This window comes from Pseudonaja textilis, chromosome 11, assembly GCF_049901715.1.
Source record: "Pseudonaja textilis isolate UNSWEBS1 chromosome 11, rPseTex1.2, whole genome shotgun sequence".
Taxonomy (NCBI): Eukaryota; Metazoa; Chordata; class Lepidosauria; order Squamata; family Elapidae; genus Pseudonaja; species Pseudonaja textilis.
Genome location: NC_142000.1, coordinates 15,714,581 through 15,731,044, shown reverse-complemented (window position 1 = coordinate 15,731,044; position 16,464 = coordinate 15,714,581). Strand labels below are relative to the sequence as shown.

Below are 16,464 nucleotides of genomic sequence, written 5' to 3'. Positions count from 1 at the left end.
TGGGGGAAAGATTAAGAACAGAATTTAAAACTGTTAAAATCCTCAGTCACAGAAATATTCCTTGGAGCTGAATTTCTGAATTGATTCAAACATTCAAGTCAGATCCTTGCAACTTGATTTGGAAATGCTTGGATCCAGGTGGACAATTTAAGGCGCACTGAGATACTGAGCATCTTTTGTCTTAAATTCAGTTTGAGGTCCTGCTGCCATGGTCATTTTTCTTTCACCCTCTCAATCCATATTTCTCAACCGTGGCCTTTTTAAGATGTGGACTTCGACTCCCAGAATTCCCCAGCCAGTCCTACTTAAATGATTAACCAATTCGTTGCTCTGCTCATTTATGATTAGGGCATCATTACGGAGGTGACAAAGCTATAATTCAGAAGCTGTTATCTGGATTTAGAGTGAAACCCCAAAACAGAAGACTATAGCACAAATAAAACTTTATTGAGGCTGCCAGAGAGGAATTAACACAAGTCATCGTTAAAAAAAATTAAATAATCAAAGCTGAGAGGACCAATCTTAAAAAGAGTTAATGGGACATTAATTATTCTGTATGATTTTGTGATTCCCACTAGTTACACAAGGGAAGACAAAAGCCAGGCATCTTGCATTAACATATATTCTTAATCCATGCCTCTTACAGAAGAGTTACTGCTGCATTAAGTGTGTGCTATAACTGACATGGAACTATCTTGCTGCCCAAAACCAGAGCCAAATCATGAAATTATCTGAACTACAGTTGTATCAATGCAAAAAACAAAACTCACATTTTGCTGAAGTATCAATGAGCTAAACTCATTTAAAAGCAGGTCTATCTAGGCTTCATGGCGGCCTGTTCAAGGAATTCAAGTTTTATTCAGGTTTATTTTTCTCCCAACAGACTAGTTCTCCAGCCTGACAATGGCGAACCAACTAGACTGACATCTGCATTCACTGGAGAAACAACTCCACTCACACACTGTTTCTTTGTGATTTTGCAGCATTTTCTAAGATTCTTCGTTTCCATTCTTCATAATCTTCTTTAGGCTCAATTTCACTTCTTGGATGCTTGCGAGAGACTTTTGCTTCCAGAACTAATGAGGAAAAAATAAGATATATTTGTCTGTGCACAAACACACAGTTCGAAGAATCAGTTTTCTAGGTCATCAGAATTAGTGAAGCCCTCTTGCTTGTTAAGAAATCGCTTGTGGAACTTCTAGCTGGCATTTAAATATGCGTTTTGGAATAGATTCAGATGAACAACTTGGGCATTCAGCCACCTTGGTTGTTATGAGACTTCTGCAATTCTGGAGTTTGGTTTATAGAATTCCAAACCAGGATGGAATGCCGTGTTTGGGCTATAAAAGCTGTGAATTATTTGAGGGCAGTAGGATAAGGATGTTTCCTAGCTGAGGAACCTGCCCATAAATAGGTCTATCTTACCTTCTTCCTTTGCAAGATCTTCAAGGAAGGACTTTTGAGGTTCTTCAAACTTCAATGAATCACCTTCTCCTTGAAAAGAAGAAGAAATTATTATCAAGTTTGGGCAACATTTGAATGCACAACAATGGCTACATTCAGTTGAATAAGCCACAAGAAATAAACTGAATGAAGAAACTGGTTGTACTTTGTAGGAAACAGGACAACCCAAGTCCAGAATGTTGTCAACTTAAGGTGGTGAGCCTACCTAATAATAGGTGCCACCTATTTTCCTCACAGTGATCTTATGAGGTGAGTTGGGATGACAAAGAGGGACTGGCACAAAGTCACTTATCCAGGTATTTGCTCTTTCTGTCTACAACTGAAACTAGCCATAAATAGTTGATTCAAACTCTGGAGGAACAGCTTTGAGTCAAACAAACTGTTGAGTTCTCACGTGTTCAAACAAGGTTTGCTAGTAAGCTACCATTGAATTTGGTCACACTTCTAATAAGCCATGGCTTTACAAATTGCAGTAGCTATGTTTGCCCCCACCCCGCTATGAAAAGCTTCCTAGCTTAGCTTGATATTTTTAGCTTGATATACGTCATCCTTGATGTACAATCACTCGTTTAGTGACCGATTGGAGTCACTACAGACCTGAAAAAAAGTGGCTTAGGATTGCTTTTCACACTGACGGCCATTGCAGCATCTCTGTGGCCACATGAACCAAATTCTGATGCTTGGCAACTGACTCATACTTATGACCGTTGCTGTATCCCAAGGTCATATCCCCTTTTGGGACCTCCTGACAAGCAAAGTCAATGGGGAATCCAGATTCACTTAAAATACATAGCTGGCTAGAAAAGATAATAGGGAAACACGTAGATTTTAAACCTGAACCGTTTTTTTACTGGAGATGATATCAGAAAAACTCGATAAGAGAAGTATGAATTTAGCATTACATGTTTTAACAGCAGCGAGGACTATCTTTGTACAATATTGGAAAGATGAAGAAACACCTCAAAATAATTAAGACTGGCAAGAAAGGTTACAAAAACAGGGACAAAACTCACTTAACAACAGTCTCAGCGAACAACAGACATTTTGGGCTCAATTTGGATCACAGGGCGGGGACCAGCTGTATTCAGGCACTTCACCTTTAGTTTTCCAATAAAAGGCTTACAAAAAAATGTGGAGGTGATTTTTTTTAAAAAAAAAACAAGTTGCAAGAAGCGAAAACAAGACAAAAAAGCATAAAGAAAATCATACGGTTGATTTGTTGGCTAATCTTCTCTAACTGGGTGTGGAGCCGGTCAAATATGGTTTTCTTCACCCCTGATACGGTCACCATTTTGGTTTTATCCACTTTAAGTTTCAAGGATCTGCAATAAGAAAGATTGGATTCGTGAAAAGACCTTCTTTGCCCAACGATTTAAACTTACACCGTAAACAGTTGCTGCTGCTATCAAATCTCTCAATTAGAAGCTCCCAGTTCGAATTTACATCCCATCAGCATCTCATCACTAAAGCAAGCAAACATTTAAAAAAAAAAACAGCTAGAGATGCTTCTTGTGAAAAGCATGTCTGTTATACATTTTTAAAAGATTTAAGGTATTTTTTAATCGTTGGGTTTTTTTTTTTTGCATTGTTCTATGAATGTTCTACTTTTTTTTCTCAAGAGTCTGCTTTTCCGTCAAACAAGAGCAGACCATGAATCGACAATCCTTATAGTTTAAAACTAAATACAATACACAGAAAGTATTTTAAAACCAACCACATGTTCAAAACATACCTGACCCCTTCCATTGCCTCCCTAACTATTCCTGGGATGTGATATTTGGGGAAGGGCTCCTCCCTGTGGAAAGACCTCAGCAGGACCAAACATCTCAGGAGTGCTACAGCAACACTACAATCCCCATCAATCATGTTAATCGACTCTTTGGCTGGACAAGAGAACCGAAATCCTATAATCTGGACTGTTTCAAACCTACCGTCTTCAAGACATTTTCAGTGGACTATTTGAACATTACAGAGTACCACTAACTCAATTCCACGGTTCTCATGCGTTTTGCTTCTAAATTAATTACAGTGATTAAAAAAAGGCTTTAGAGTGTGCAGAAATAAATAGGCTTTCAATGGAAATGAAGGAGAGAGAAGAAACAGAGCACTACGAAATTTGGCATTTTTATGATATAATTAGCTGCAAGGGAGACACAAAATAGAGAGATGAAATGACAAGTTACGGTGTGATGAAATAATTTGGTATGAATAGGCACAACTATGCATACTTATGTATAAATATGTAAATAAGTACATAAATATGTGAAAATATAACAAATCAAATGTAAAATAATTGTAATAATATTTAGTAATATTCTATATACTTAAGAATATGTCTGTGAGTGAACATTACTACAAATATGCTGCAATGAGTGGAAATACGTTTTTATTGTTTTTTAATTGTAGAATTTGTTTAATAAAGTTTTTTAAATATTAAAAAAATAGGGTAGTTATCTTTCAGCAATGGCATCAAAATCAGAGACCATGAGAAGTATCCTCTTAACTGGTATGTGTCAAGTGCTGGGGAAATGAGGAGATTCAGGCAGTTCAAGTGAGTATAAAGATTTTATGGCGAGCTGAAGCTGTCTACAAGAATCTGGACAACTAGCAGTCGAGGGAAATAAGCAGGAGATAAGAAAGGCATCCAAGGTGGACTGGACTTAGATCTCTTGTGGGTGCGCAGGGACTCGTGACTTATGACACGTTTAACCCCTCCCTCGGGTTTCAGCCTGGTCATTTCCTACAGTATATTTTTTTTTAGAAGAAAATTGATTCATGGCAACAATAGTCTTATCAGGTTCCATAATTTGTCCTTGATCTTCATCGCAATCTGTTCATTCCCTCTCTGTGGAACACACCATAAATCAAGAATCTGGAATATAAACAATTTTCTTCCAACTGCAAATGTCAACCCTTCCCACCCTACAATCAACCCAAGGGAAATTAATGGGTAATTTCCTCCAATCTTACTTGCAAGCAGTAAACAAGGCCACGGTGGTGAACAAGGGTTTCGACAAATCGAGAGCCACTTTTTGAACTTCTGGCAGGCTGGATTCGTACCTGAAAGGGAAAACCGGTCACTGAAGTCCCCAAAATCTGAATTCAATCTGAGATTCATCTTTAGCGATGAAAACTTGCTACGTGTAAACTCTTACACCATTAAAATATTCAGGAAAATCCTTTTAATGATTGTTGCTTATTCTTTCCTAATTTTAGATACGGCAGATGGAACAAACTATCCAAGCAGCTTCATATTTTTAATATTACAGTTTAGATCCATGATGGCAAACCTATGGCACGCTTGGCAGAGCCCTTTTTGTGGGTACGTGTGCTGTCGCCAGCTGCTTTTCCGGCTTCCGGTGCGCATGTGCATCAGCGGTGGGATTCAAATTTTTGTACTTCCGGTTCTGTGGGTGTGGCTTGGTGGGCATGGCGGGGGGGGGGGATATTGCAAAATCCCCCTTCCCTCCTCACCCCACTAACCTGCTTTCCAGCTCGGTTCTCCTGTGCAGGGCAACCAAAGAAGCTGGGACTTGGGAGGCAGAGAAGAGATGGGGGCAGGGCCAGTCAAAGGTGGGATTTGCCGGTTCTCCGAACTACTCAAAATTTCTGCTATCGGTTCTCCAGAACCTGCCGAATACCACCTCCGATGTGTGCACTGGCCGGCTGGTCTTCGCAGGCAACGGAAAATGGTCTGAAAACCGCCTAAAACCAGCCCCACCCCAAAACCAGCTTCTAAACAGCCCGAAAAACAGCCAAAGAGCTGTTCCCGATCTTGTTTGCACCAAAGACGAGGAAGGATTTAGTCAAATATATTCTGTAAAACATCTTAAAAGTGGCTAAGGTTGAGAAACTCCGGCCTGAGGGTTTTGGAGAAACAGCAACAGGCATATTCCAATAATATATATTTTTTTTCAACCAGAAGCAGAAATGATACTTTCCTACCTCTGCAGGATTTTGGAGGCCAGGTTTGCAGCATCCAAACAGGAGAACTGAATGGCCACCTCTCTGATGCCCAAGTTGGATTGCAGAGCAAGCAGGCTTTCAAAGGATCTCAGGTAGCGCTGGTAAGTGGCTCTGTTCAAGCCAGAGAGCTTCACAAAATAACTCTTTAAAGGAAAAACAACAACGAAACAATAAAGGTTTTTTTCTCTCTCTCCCAAACCTATACTAGACATTCACGTGCCACCATTTAACAAAAGGTTATTCAATACTGCTTATGGGTATCGAAACGGACACAGCGGCTAAGACGCTGAGCTTGTCGATCAGAAAGGTCGGTAGTTCGGCGGTTCGAATCCCTAGCGCCCTGTCAGGGAAGGAGCTCCCGTGACTTGTCCCAGCTTCTGCCAACCTAGCAGTTCGAAAGCAGGTAAAAATGCCAGTAGAAAAAATAGGGACCCCTTTGGTGGGAAGGGAACAGCGTTCCGTGCGCCTTCGAGCATTTAGTCATGCCGGCCACATGACCACAGAGACGTCTTCGGACATCGCTGGCTTTTCTTTGGCTTTGTAATGGAGATGAGCACCAACCCCTAGAGCCGGAAACGACTAGCACGTATGTGCGAGGGGAAACTTTACCTATGGGCATCAAACCATTTTTGTCCTTATTGGTACTCCGGCCTGTTTATATTTATGAACAGGACTGTGGGCAGTCTGATTTTTATTAAATTAGGTTTAAAAGGCTGGTGGCCTCCCAAAGGTTCTGATAAATTGATAAAATGATAGCCCTGTCTAGTAAACTCTTGGGTCAGGGAGGGTAAAAGTTCCTGCAACTTTTGTCCGATAGCGAATGGGATACAATATCAAACAAACCCCACATATATCGCTTTCTTTGCATACAAGGCTACAGCATCTCCTGTTTTCCCAAACCCCCAAAACTAAATTATTGTCCCCTATGACTATTATTGTTGTACTTTATGATTCTTGACCCTTAACAAAAAAAAAAATATTTTATGTACAGAGAGCATTTGCACCAAGACAAATTCCTTGTGTGTCCAATCATACTTGGCCAATAAAAGATTCTATTCTATTCTATTCTATTCTATTCTATTCTATTCTATTCTATTCTATTCTATTCTATTCTATTCTATTCTATTCTATTCTAATCTAATCTAATCTAATCTAATTCTATTCTATTCCAATGTGAGAGATTCCTAGCACCAACCCCAAAACAGCATGTTATTCCTATCCTATGTACTAGCAGTTAAAACTTCTAGGGAAATGCTACTGTCTAATTCTCAAGAATTCGGCATAAAAATACAGGTAGCCTTTGACTTAGCACCATTTATTTCGTGTTCGATCAAAGTTACCACCGCATTGAAAAAAGTTTTTCACACTTACAAACCACTGCAGGATTCCCATGGTCATGTGATCAAAATTGGGGTGCTTGGCAACTGGCATGCACTTATAACAGTTAAGTGTCCCAGGGACACCCGATCCCTTTTTGTGTTGTTCCAACAACAAAAGTCAACAGGGAAGCCAGATTGACTAAACCACCCAGTAACTAACTGAACAACTGCAATGATTCACTTAACAACTGGGGCAACGAAAGGTCATAAAAAACGGGACAACACTCACTGAACAACTGTCTTTAAAACTGTCAAGAGTATATTCATGAACTGAAACAGAGCACGGTAACAAGGTCAGCCAATGAATAGGCATAGCAACTAAGTCAGCCAATGAGGACTGTTTGGAAACTGAAACTAGAAGTAGCCTAGGCATGGCTCTATATTAAGCTCTGCAGCTATGTTGAGCCCTGAGTCTGTCTATTGAAAATGAAACTCCTCTCCTCTGCTGTGTGTCTTGTTCAGCAGGCAAGGTCTGCTTCTGAGCTCCCGAGTTGGTGTTCTGCTCGAACCCGTAACATGTCTACTTCTGTTAGGGTTTGCTCCATGTTGGAGAAATCTACAACTGGTATTGTAAAATTGACTTTATCTGTTTATAAAGAAGTTATTTAACTTCTTTATAAACAGATAAAGTCAATTTTACAATAGGCCTCAGCCATCTGTGTTTACTTTTCTGGCACTGAATTTATGCTGCAATATTTTGAACAAAAACAGAAAAAATATGGGCTCAGTTACGGTCGTGAATAGAGAGGAACGTGTAGCAAGGCAAAGGAAAACATTTGAAAAGGAAATGGCAAGAGAATAAAGAGGTATTTTACTTTGTCCACTGGATTCCTTGTGAAGGTAGCAGCCAAGTCCAGGCAGATCACCGCACTGCTTGTGGGGCTCATCTGGGCTAGCAGGGGGGCACACTTAACGTGAGAAAGTCGGAGGTATTCCTCGGCTTTTCTGCAGAACCACAAAAAAAAGGCTACTCATCAGTATGAAAGGCAACAGAAGAGATGACATTAACGTCCTAGCTCTTACCTTCACAGCTGTGAAATTAATATTACACTTGATATTTTGCAATTAGTTAATCCTCCCTACATAGAAGCCTGTAGGGATTCTCAGTCATCCAGGCCATGGTTGTCCCAAAGGTGTAGGGTCTCCAGCTTCGGCTAGGGGGGGTGTTGGACTAGATGACCTCTGAGGTCCCTTCCAACTCTGATTATCTTTCAAAAAGGTCGTGCTGGGACCACCAGAGGTGAAGTTAAAGGGCGCATTACAAACCTCTCCCCCCCATATGCAAAGCCTTCCAGGGGCGATGGATTACAGGACCCATCATCCCCGGCCAGCAACATATTAAATAAATAAATGGGGCTACTCCTGGAGCGGGGGGGGGGGGGGAGGGAAGATTAAGGTCCAGCTGCACCCAATTGTAACCCCTCCTCATCCGGCCCCCCACCCCCTGTTCACCTGATAACTCCGGGCGTGGAGACCCCCAACTGGGCCGCCCAGCGCTGCAGCACCTCCCGCTCCATCCTCCCCGGCCGTTCTCTCTGTCCCCCTTTTTTTTTTTTCCCGCGCTGGCGGAAGCTCCATTCAAAGAACCCCTCCCTTGGCCACGCCCCTTTCGAACGTCGTTCTCGCCCCACCCACTTTCCTTTTTCTATGACGCGCGCGCGCAAAAAAAGGAAGGGCGGGGGAGGGAGGAGAAGGAGGAGGAGGAGGAGGAGGAGGACTCGAAGTCCAAAAAAAAAGGGAAGCAGGGCTTGGCTTCCGATTGGCCCGTCGCGCCCAAACACCTCAAGCCGTTCCGCTGTCCGCCGAACCAATGGGGAAGGCGAGAGGGAAGAGTGGCAGTCGGAGGCGCGCCTAGGAAGGAAGAGGGGAGGGCGCTTGGGGCAATCACATGACTCTGAGGGGGAAGGTGGAGGGGAAAAAAAAAACCGAGGCGCAGGGCGTGCGGGCGGTGAGGCCGGGCGAAGGAGGTGCCACCATGGTGAGTGGGGGAAGAAGGGGAGCGACCGGTGGGTGTGTGTGGTGGTGGGGGGTTGTCAGGCTTCTCTCGGCAAGAAAAAGCCCCCTTTGTCCGACCGGGATAGGATGGGGGAGTCGGGCGCCTCGCCTCCCGAGCGGGGAAGGCTGACGGGCCTGCCCGGTGCGGCTCCTCGTGAGAGGGAGAAAATTTCCCCTCAGGAACGGCTCCCTTAACGCCGCACGGGAGGCCATTCCACTCTCTCTCCACCCCGCACCCCCCCACGCCTCTATAGACGGGTGGGACTTACGGCTCCCATCCTTCCTCAGCCCAGCAGGGATGGGGAAGGGCCGGGCCGGGATTTCCTGACAGACGGAAGGAAAGCCGAGTCACGTGCACGTGCGGAGAGCCTACACGCGTGTGTAAAATTGGGGAACGGGGAGGATGGCGTGGATGGATGGATGGTGGGGCCTGGCTGGGCCCCGGCTGAGGGGGAATAACAAGGCTGGGCAGAGGCCCTTGTGGGGGGAGGTGTCTTTTATAGGGGTTTCTGTGAGGGGGGGGGGGTGAGGGGGTTTTAAGGAGATATTATGTTGGGTGGATCCCTTCTTTGGTGTGGGGAGCAAAAGGATCTGGTCTTGTGTGTGTGTTTGTGTGTGTGTGAAGAGAGAGAGAGAGAGAGAGAGAGAGAGAGAGAGAGAGAGTCCTCGACTTACGACCACAACTGAGCCCTCTTGTAAGGAAACCTTTATCTCCCTAGATGACAATGTAATATAAGGGGTTGTGATAAGGCGAACCTTTTTACCTATCCATGAGTGAAGGTAAAAGCTGGACTACTTACTCATCATCTCCTTTTAATGACCCCATAATCCCTTGCGTCGGGGTGGAGTCTGGGCAACTGAATGGAGCTGAGTGTTTGAATGGCCGGGTGCCTTTCCTGTCGCCAATGAGGAGTTTTGTTCAGCAGACATATTCTCATTGTGCCCAGAGAGAGAGAGAGAGAGAGAGAGAGAGAGAGAAATTGGCCCTCTACCTAGGATCGAACTCACGGCCTCCTGATTGTGAGGCTCTACCTCTACTGGGATGTGCAAATACAGGCAGACCACAATGGAGCCCCCACGTTTCTGTCGCTTAGCGAGTTTGTTCCTACTAGTTCTTTCAGTTCTTGAGTTTCGAGGAGTAAACTACCAAGGGGGATTGGATCCTTCTCCGTTCACCCCAAATGCTGATTCTGTCCCAGTGTCCTTTCTAACTTGGCTTCTGCCTTTCTAAACTTTGCAAGATCGCCAATTTGTCACTTAGGCTGAGGTCATTATGAGTTGATCGTTGTAAGGAGGGTCCACAAGTCCCACCTCCATCTTCATTTAACGACCCCATAATCCCTTGCGGGGTGGAGTTTGGGGAACTGAATGGAGTTGAGTGTTGAATGGCCGGATGCCCTTCCTGTCGCCAATGAGGAGTTTTGTTCAGCAGACATATTCTCAGTGTGCCCGGAGAGAGAAATATCCGCCTCTACCTAGGATCGAACTCACAATCTCCTGGTCGTGAGGCTCTGCCTCTATTGGCATATGCAAATACGGGCCGACCACAATGGAGCCCCAAAGATTCTGTCACTCATCAAGACGTTGGTTAAGGGAGGTTTCCCCCATTTTTGCGACCACCTTGCCCACAGTTGTTAAGGGAATCACCACAGGGGATAAATGACTAACCTGGTGGGCTAAGCGAATATGGCTTCCTCATCGACTTCGCTGGTTGGAAGGCCATAAAAAAAGAGGCCATGTGAGCCCCGGGATGTTGCAACGGTCATAAATAGGAACCCGTTGCCACGTTTTCTGAGTTTTGATGGTAGCGATGCTGCAAAGGTTGTGACTCTAGAAAACAGTCATAAGTCACTTTTTTTCAGTGCCTTTGTCACCTGGAACAGTCACTAAATGAAATGTTGTAAGTCGAGGACTACCTGTATGGGTAGTCCTCCACTTACAACCACAAGTGAGAGCGATGTTTCTGTGGTTAAGTGAGACATTGGTTAAGGGAGTTTTGCCCCATTTTGTGACCTTCCCACAATTTCTGTTGTTAAACAAGGCAGTTAAGTCAATTGCACCCAATTTACGGCCTTTTTTTTTAGCTACGGTTATTAAGCAGACCACTGAAGTTGTTAAATGAGCCCTGAGATTGTTAAGCAAACCCAGCTTCCCTCATTGGCTTTGCTTGTTGGAAATGGGCTGAGAAGATCACAAATGTTGATCACATGTCCCCGAGATACTGCAATCATAAATATATCCTGGTTGCCAAGTGCCCAAATTTTGATCACATGATCACGGGGACGTTGCAATGGTCATCCGTGTGAAGATCATAGCGCTTACTGACCTATGCTTTAGAATTAAATTTGATTGATGTGCCTTCAAGCTCTTAACAACTGCATAAATCAATATTCCCCATGATGAACTGCCTCTAATCTGGTCTTCCAGTGATGTGCCCATCATTGTTCTAAGTGGATCCATCCACCTGGCTGCTAGTCATCCTTTTTCTTTCCCCTTTCCCAGCATTACAGCCTTCTCCAAAAAGCTAGGTCTTCACATAATATGTGTCCAAAGGAGGATAATATGAGCCTGATCATTTGTGCTTGAGTGAAAACGCTGGGTTGATCTATGTGATTCATTCATTTGTTTTCTTGGCTGTCCATGATATTCCCAGAAGTCTTCTCCAACACAGAATAATCATGTGTTGTTTTTTGTTCTTACTGGCATTTATATATTGTTCCTCTCCAAAGCTGCTCTGACTGGCATACAACCAGAATAAAGATTTTAAAAACATCAAAGCAGCAGCCTTTATTTTTGCTACTAAATTTCTGGTCTTTGACCATAAAGTTTTAAGCAGTATTGTTGAGAACAAATTTAGGATTTTTAAAATGAGAACTGGTATATAGGCCTGTTTAATGATTCAGTAATAAATATACAGAATTAATAAGTTACAGCAACTTTAAACCAAAAAAAACAGTTTAATATTCCTAAACCGGGGAGAAAACTGAAGGCCTGTTCATGTTCAGTATATTTTATGTATCTTCCCCAGTTGTGTCCCTGACAGAACAAGTTAGTTGTGTTTTTAATGCAACTAGTGAGGAACATGGTGTGGGCTACATGGCTCCTTGGTGTCTTTTGCACAGGCTGGCCCTGATAGTCTTATCAGAAAACATTCCTTTCTTTGTTTTCTAGCCAACTACACAGCAGTCTCCGCAAGATGAGCAAGAGAAGCTTCTGGATGAGGCCATACAGGCTGTTAAGGTGCAGTCTTTCCAAATGAAACGCTGCTTGGTAAGAACTGGTCGGCTTGATTTCTTCTTTTCTTTCTCCTTCCAATGTTAACTCTGAATCTGATAAAGCAGCAACCATAGTTTTGTAGTCTTGTGTGTACTTCTCTGAGCATAAGCTGCATTGAATGAAGAAGTTTTTTTCTTCTCAGCAAGCATCCATTGATGTTTCATAAATATGCTAATTGTATAATTACTATTACTTAAAAACTTGTGCTGCTTTCAAAACCTTTTAAATGTAAAATGTTCAATAATGCTTATTTTAAGTAAAAATTGGCTATAGCAAGAATCCAATCTCTTTATCCCCCCAAAATTTGGGATAGAAATTGTATAAATTCACAAACCTATTTCCAGCTTTGTTTTAATATCTTAAATATTTCAAGTGGTTTGCAGCTTTAGTAACAATGATAATCCAGAATATCTTTTTCAATTGTTCCTTAAAGGGCTATAATCCTGGCCTCTGGGGTTTGTTTGGCAAATGAACTAATTGATAAAGTGAATATGCATAAGGTATGACAGAAAATAACATGTTATTGTTTTGATAGGACAAAAACAAGCTAATGGATGCCCTGAAACATGCCTCGAACATGCTTGGTGAGCTGAGGACTTCAATGTTGTCTCCAAAGAGTTATTATGAATTGTGTATCCTCTTTAATTGGGCTGGGACTCATTTAGCTGATAAATGATGCTTCTTAGTATCTGTGGATATCTCTGTGGTTGTGGGAAAGTTGTGAAGGGAGTTTCATGCACATGTCAAGACCAGCAATCATCTTCTTTTTTTTTTTTTTTTGATCTGTGACTTGCTCATGTTTCTCCATTTGCAGCCGCTGATCCAAACTGCAGCCTTGTCCAACCTGATTTTCATGTTCTCCTATTAGGCTGGATGTTAGCTCCATGGTGTCCTCCACATCTACTCCTTTAGTTCCTAAGAGATGGGTTTGTTCTTGGTACTGAACGGAAATGAACAAAGTTGTGTTGCGTTAGTCTATGATTCCTTAATTGCAAGGAAAAGACATGGCGATCTCTGACGAGCTCCACTATCTAGAGGTTTACTTGACGGATGAGTTTGCTAAGGGAAGGAAGGTGGCTGATCTCTATGAGCTGGTTCAGTATGCTGGAAACATCATCCCACGGCTGTAAGTCAATTAAGAATCTCCTGGTCACACATTCGGTTCTGATGATTGGTTTTGGTTGGTGGGTTGTTTTATTTTAATGCTTTATTGAATTGAACAAAATGCTCCCAAACGTGTGTTCCTGTCTACTTCTGCCTTTTGGCAGCAACCCACAAGGTTTTATAGGCAGGGGTGGGCTTCAAAAATTTTAGGAAAGAGTTCTCTGTCCGGTTGCTGGGTGGGCGTGGCCTAGTCGGCCTCCTGTACCATGGTGGAGGGGAGGCATTTTTGCCCTCCCTGGGCTCCAGAGGCTTTCCTCGAGCTGCCAGGAGGGCGAAAATGGGCTCCTCAGGCACCAGAAGCTCCCCAGAACCTGGAAACGGGCCCATTTCTGGTCTTCCCGAGCTTCCGTGAGGCCCATTTTTCACCACCTCCGAGCCTCCACGCATAACCTGCATTTACCTGCATCCAAAACGGGCCGCATGGGGACTCCTGGGAGGGGTGGGGTCGGCCTAGAGTGAGATTTGGGGGTTCTACGAACTGTGCAGAATCTTAGCTAGGGGCTCTCACAAACCCCCAGCAGCCCACCCCTGATTATAGGTAATCCTTGACTTATGACTGGTCACTTAACTGTGCAGAGCAGTGATGGACTTCCCCAGGAGTACTTGCAAGCCAGTTCCAAAGTTAAGCCCCCCTCCCTAACTTTACAGCCATTTGCAGTGTCCCACAGCTACGTGACCGCATTTAATGACAGTTTTGCAAAACCAGCCCACGGTGAGCCTTTTTTGTTTAACGACCTTCGCAAAAATGGTTGTGAAATCAGGTTGGTCACGTGGGTGACCCATTTTACAACTGTTGCAATTTATAACTATGATGAGCAGACTCCATTGTGGTCCTAAGTCAAGGACTACTTGTAGACTACTTTGTAATCCTTGAGGAAAAGATCAGATGACCTTTAAATGATCATTCGGTCCTTCAGACAATTTTAAAAAGAGTACCTTAAGATGGGCTTTTGCTGTAAAAGATCAACTTCTTTGTAGCAGCGATGGCAATATGCATGAAAAATGAAATTAGAAAAAGTATAGGAAAGTAACAGTATATTACTATATTTAATACACATATGCTTTCTTCTTAGCAAATTCTAGATGACTAATGCTTCAAAAAGGGGGAAAATGGAGACTGGAATTAAAGGAATTGGCCAGCGTTGTGAAATAGCCTTCCTTTGGAGATGAGACTGGCCTCCACTTCACACATTTTCCAAAAACTTCTAAAATCTGAGCTGTTCTGTGAAGCTTTTCCATGATTTGATATTGCCATCTTTTTTTAATTTTCTGGTTTTATGATATCCGGATTTCCCTTAATGTTGCCCAACTCAGGACTGTTGGGTTTTTAGATTGCCCTCTGTATATTTGAACCTTTTTACATTCTTTATGTAAACTGCCAAGAGCCTTCTTTGAATGGTGGGGAGATGATAATACTATAAAATAAAATAAATAAGAAAACTCCTAATCGAACTGAGTGTTGGAATGGTAATTAGCAGCCTGCTTTTACACTAGCCCAGCTGTGGTAAGCGAGTCTCGTAATACTATCTCCCTTATTTCTCAGCTATTTACTAATAACTGTCGGGGTGGTCTACGTGAAGTCTTTCCCTCAATCTCGGAAGGACATCTTAAAAGACTTGGTGGAGATGTGTCGTGGGGTCCAGCATCCTTTAAGAGGCCTGTTCCTTCGCAACTATCTTCTCCAATGCACCCGGAACATTTTGCCTGATGATGGAGAGCAAGCAGAGTAAGAGCTCTGAAAGATTGAATGTGTTGTTATCTTTTCATCTGTGAGAAACACGTTTGTATTGGGTGATGGATAGATATGACAAACTGGCAGCCCAGTTTGAAGGCACGGGACAAAGTCACCTGCTGAAGAGTTAGGAGCTCAGTGTCTGCAAGAGGAGCGGCTTTGGAATTTGAGCATTACAAGATATTTCAAAGCCAAACCATCTTGAACTTGAAACAGCCTATTTTGAATTTGAAACAGGGCTTTCTGGAATCTTTTGAGCTTGAAGCAAAGTGTTTGGAAAACGTGAAACCAATTGAAAGAAAACAATAGTTCTAAGAATCTAAATGGAATTATGAGTAGATCATAAATGTGTGAGTTGTGAGTAGGATTAATATGAACACTAAAATAAAACAGGAGCAAATTAGGTGATCAGTGCTGTGCAGAATTTAAGTAACATGAGACAGTAGAAATGGATTTAACTTTCATAACGGATTGAGGTGTAGATAATTGTAGCTTTGCACTGGTGAAAAAGTTGTGGTGGCTCAGCTCAGGTTGCAGTTTTGCTTCCATGGAAAAGGATGAAGAACCCTTCAGTCAGAAAATATATACTACATTCTTTTCTTCCTAATGCAGAACTGGTGTCGGGCTGGATTAATTCCGAGATGATATTAAATCTGAGGTTCAAATCTCCCCCCCACCTCCCCCAAGATAATTATCTTCATGATCCTTTCTCTCTACGGTCACAAACGCATGGTGTCTCTTGCTTCAAAGACATCCAATCCATCTTGACATGACTCCCTTTGTTGGCCCACAGCGAAGAAACCACTGGGGACATCAGCGACTCCATGGACTTTGTGCTGTTGAACTTTGCTGAGATGAACAAGCTCTGGGTGCGAATGCAGCACCAAGGGCACAGTCGAGATCGGGAGAAGAGGGAGCGTGAGAGGCAAGAGCTGAGGATCCTGGTGGGAACCAACTTGGTCCGGCTCAGCCAGCTGGAAGGTGTCAACGTAGAGAGATACAAACAGGTGAAGTGAACTCCTCTGTTCTCAATTAGCGCCTCTTACTTTACTGCACCTCAGTTAGTTTAATTGCTAAATTAATTACTCAATAATTGCATCCCAATTTAGCTTATCACTTCTCTAGAAAAAAGCATGTTTAGGCAGTTAATGGCTGTAGAAAGCACGCAAATAATAGTGCTTGACTTAAAGGCTTCATTTAGTGACTGTTCAAAGCTACATATGACTTATGACCATTTTTCACATGGCCTTTGTAGCATCTCTATGATTGTGTGATCAAAATTCAGATGCTTGGCAGTTGGTTCATACTTATGACTGTTACTGTGTCCCAAAGGTATTGTGATCACCTTTTGAGACCTTCAGACAAGCAACATCAATGGGGAAGCCAGACTCATTTAACAACCAGGTTACTAACTATTCAACTGCAGTGTCTCGCTAAACAGCTCTAGCAAGAAAAATCATAAAATGAGGCAAAACTCACTTAACAAAC

The 16,464-nt window shown here is 42.9% G+C and overlaps 2 protein-coding genes across 2 annotated transcripts in view; one reads left to right on the top strand and one right to left on the bottom strand.

Annotated features, from left to right (window-relative positions):
• Positions 1-426: 426 nt before the first annotated feature.
• Positions 427-8,704, bottom strand: ORC6 (origin recognition complex subunit 6). The gene is made up of 7 exons (XM_026713993.2): positions 8,262-8,704; positions 7,625-7,754; positions 5,410-5,573; positions 4,435-4,524; positions 2,674-2,786; positions 1,426-1,494; positions 427-1,076 (listed from the first exon to the last, which is right to left on the bottom strand). The coding sequence occupies exons 1-7, from the start codon at positions 8,324-8,326 to the stop codon at positions 955-957; spliced, it is 753 nt and encodes a 250-aa protein (XP_026569778.1). The 5' UTR covers positions 8,327-8,704; the 3' UTR covers positions 427-954.
• VPS35 (VPS35 retromer complex component) overlaps positions 8,693-16,464 on the top strand; it is a 19,256-nt gene continuing 11,484 nt past the window's right edge. The window contains exons 1-6 of the mRNA XM_087940658.1: positions 8,693-8,787; positions 11,976-12,074; positions 12,616-12,712; positions 13,083-13,206; positions 14,788-14,970; positions 15,770-15,983. Of these exons, the coding sequence (XP_087796784.1) occupies positions 8,698-8,787; positions 11,976-12,074; positions 12,616-12,712; positions 13,083-13,206; positions 14,788-14,970; positions 15,770-15,983 (807 nt within the window). The 5' untranslated portion in view covers positions 8,693-8,697. The remainder of the gene's footprint in view (positions 8,788-11,975; positions 12,075-12,615; positions 12,713-13,082; positions 13,207-14,787; positions 14,971-15,769; positions 15,984-16,464) is intronic.

Coding starts and splice junctions, on each gene's coding strand:
- ORC6 (XM_026713993.2), bottom strand. CDS start 8,326: ATGGAGCGGGAGGTGCTGCAGCGCTGGGCGGCCCAGTTGGGGGTCTCC. Junction 4,525..5,409: donor GCCTCCAAAATCCTGCAGAG/GTAGGAAAGTAT, acceptor TTTCCCTTTCAG/GTACGAATCCAGCCTGCCAG. Junction 2,787..4,434: donor GCCTTGTTTACTGCTTGCAA/GTAAGATTGGAG, acceptor TTCTTATTGCAG/ATCCTTGAAACTTAAAGTGG.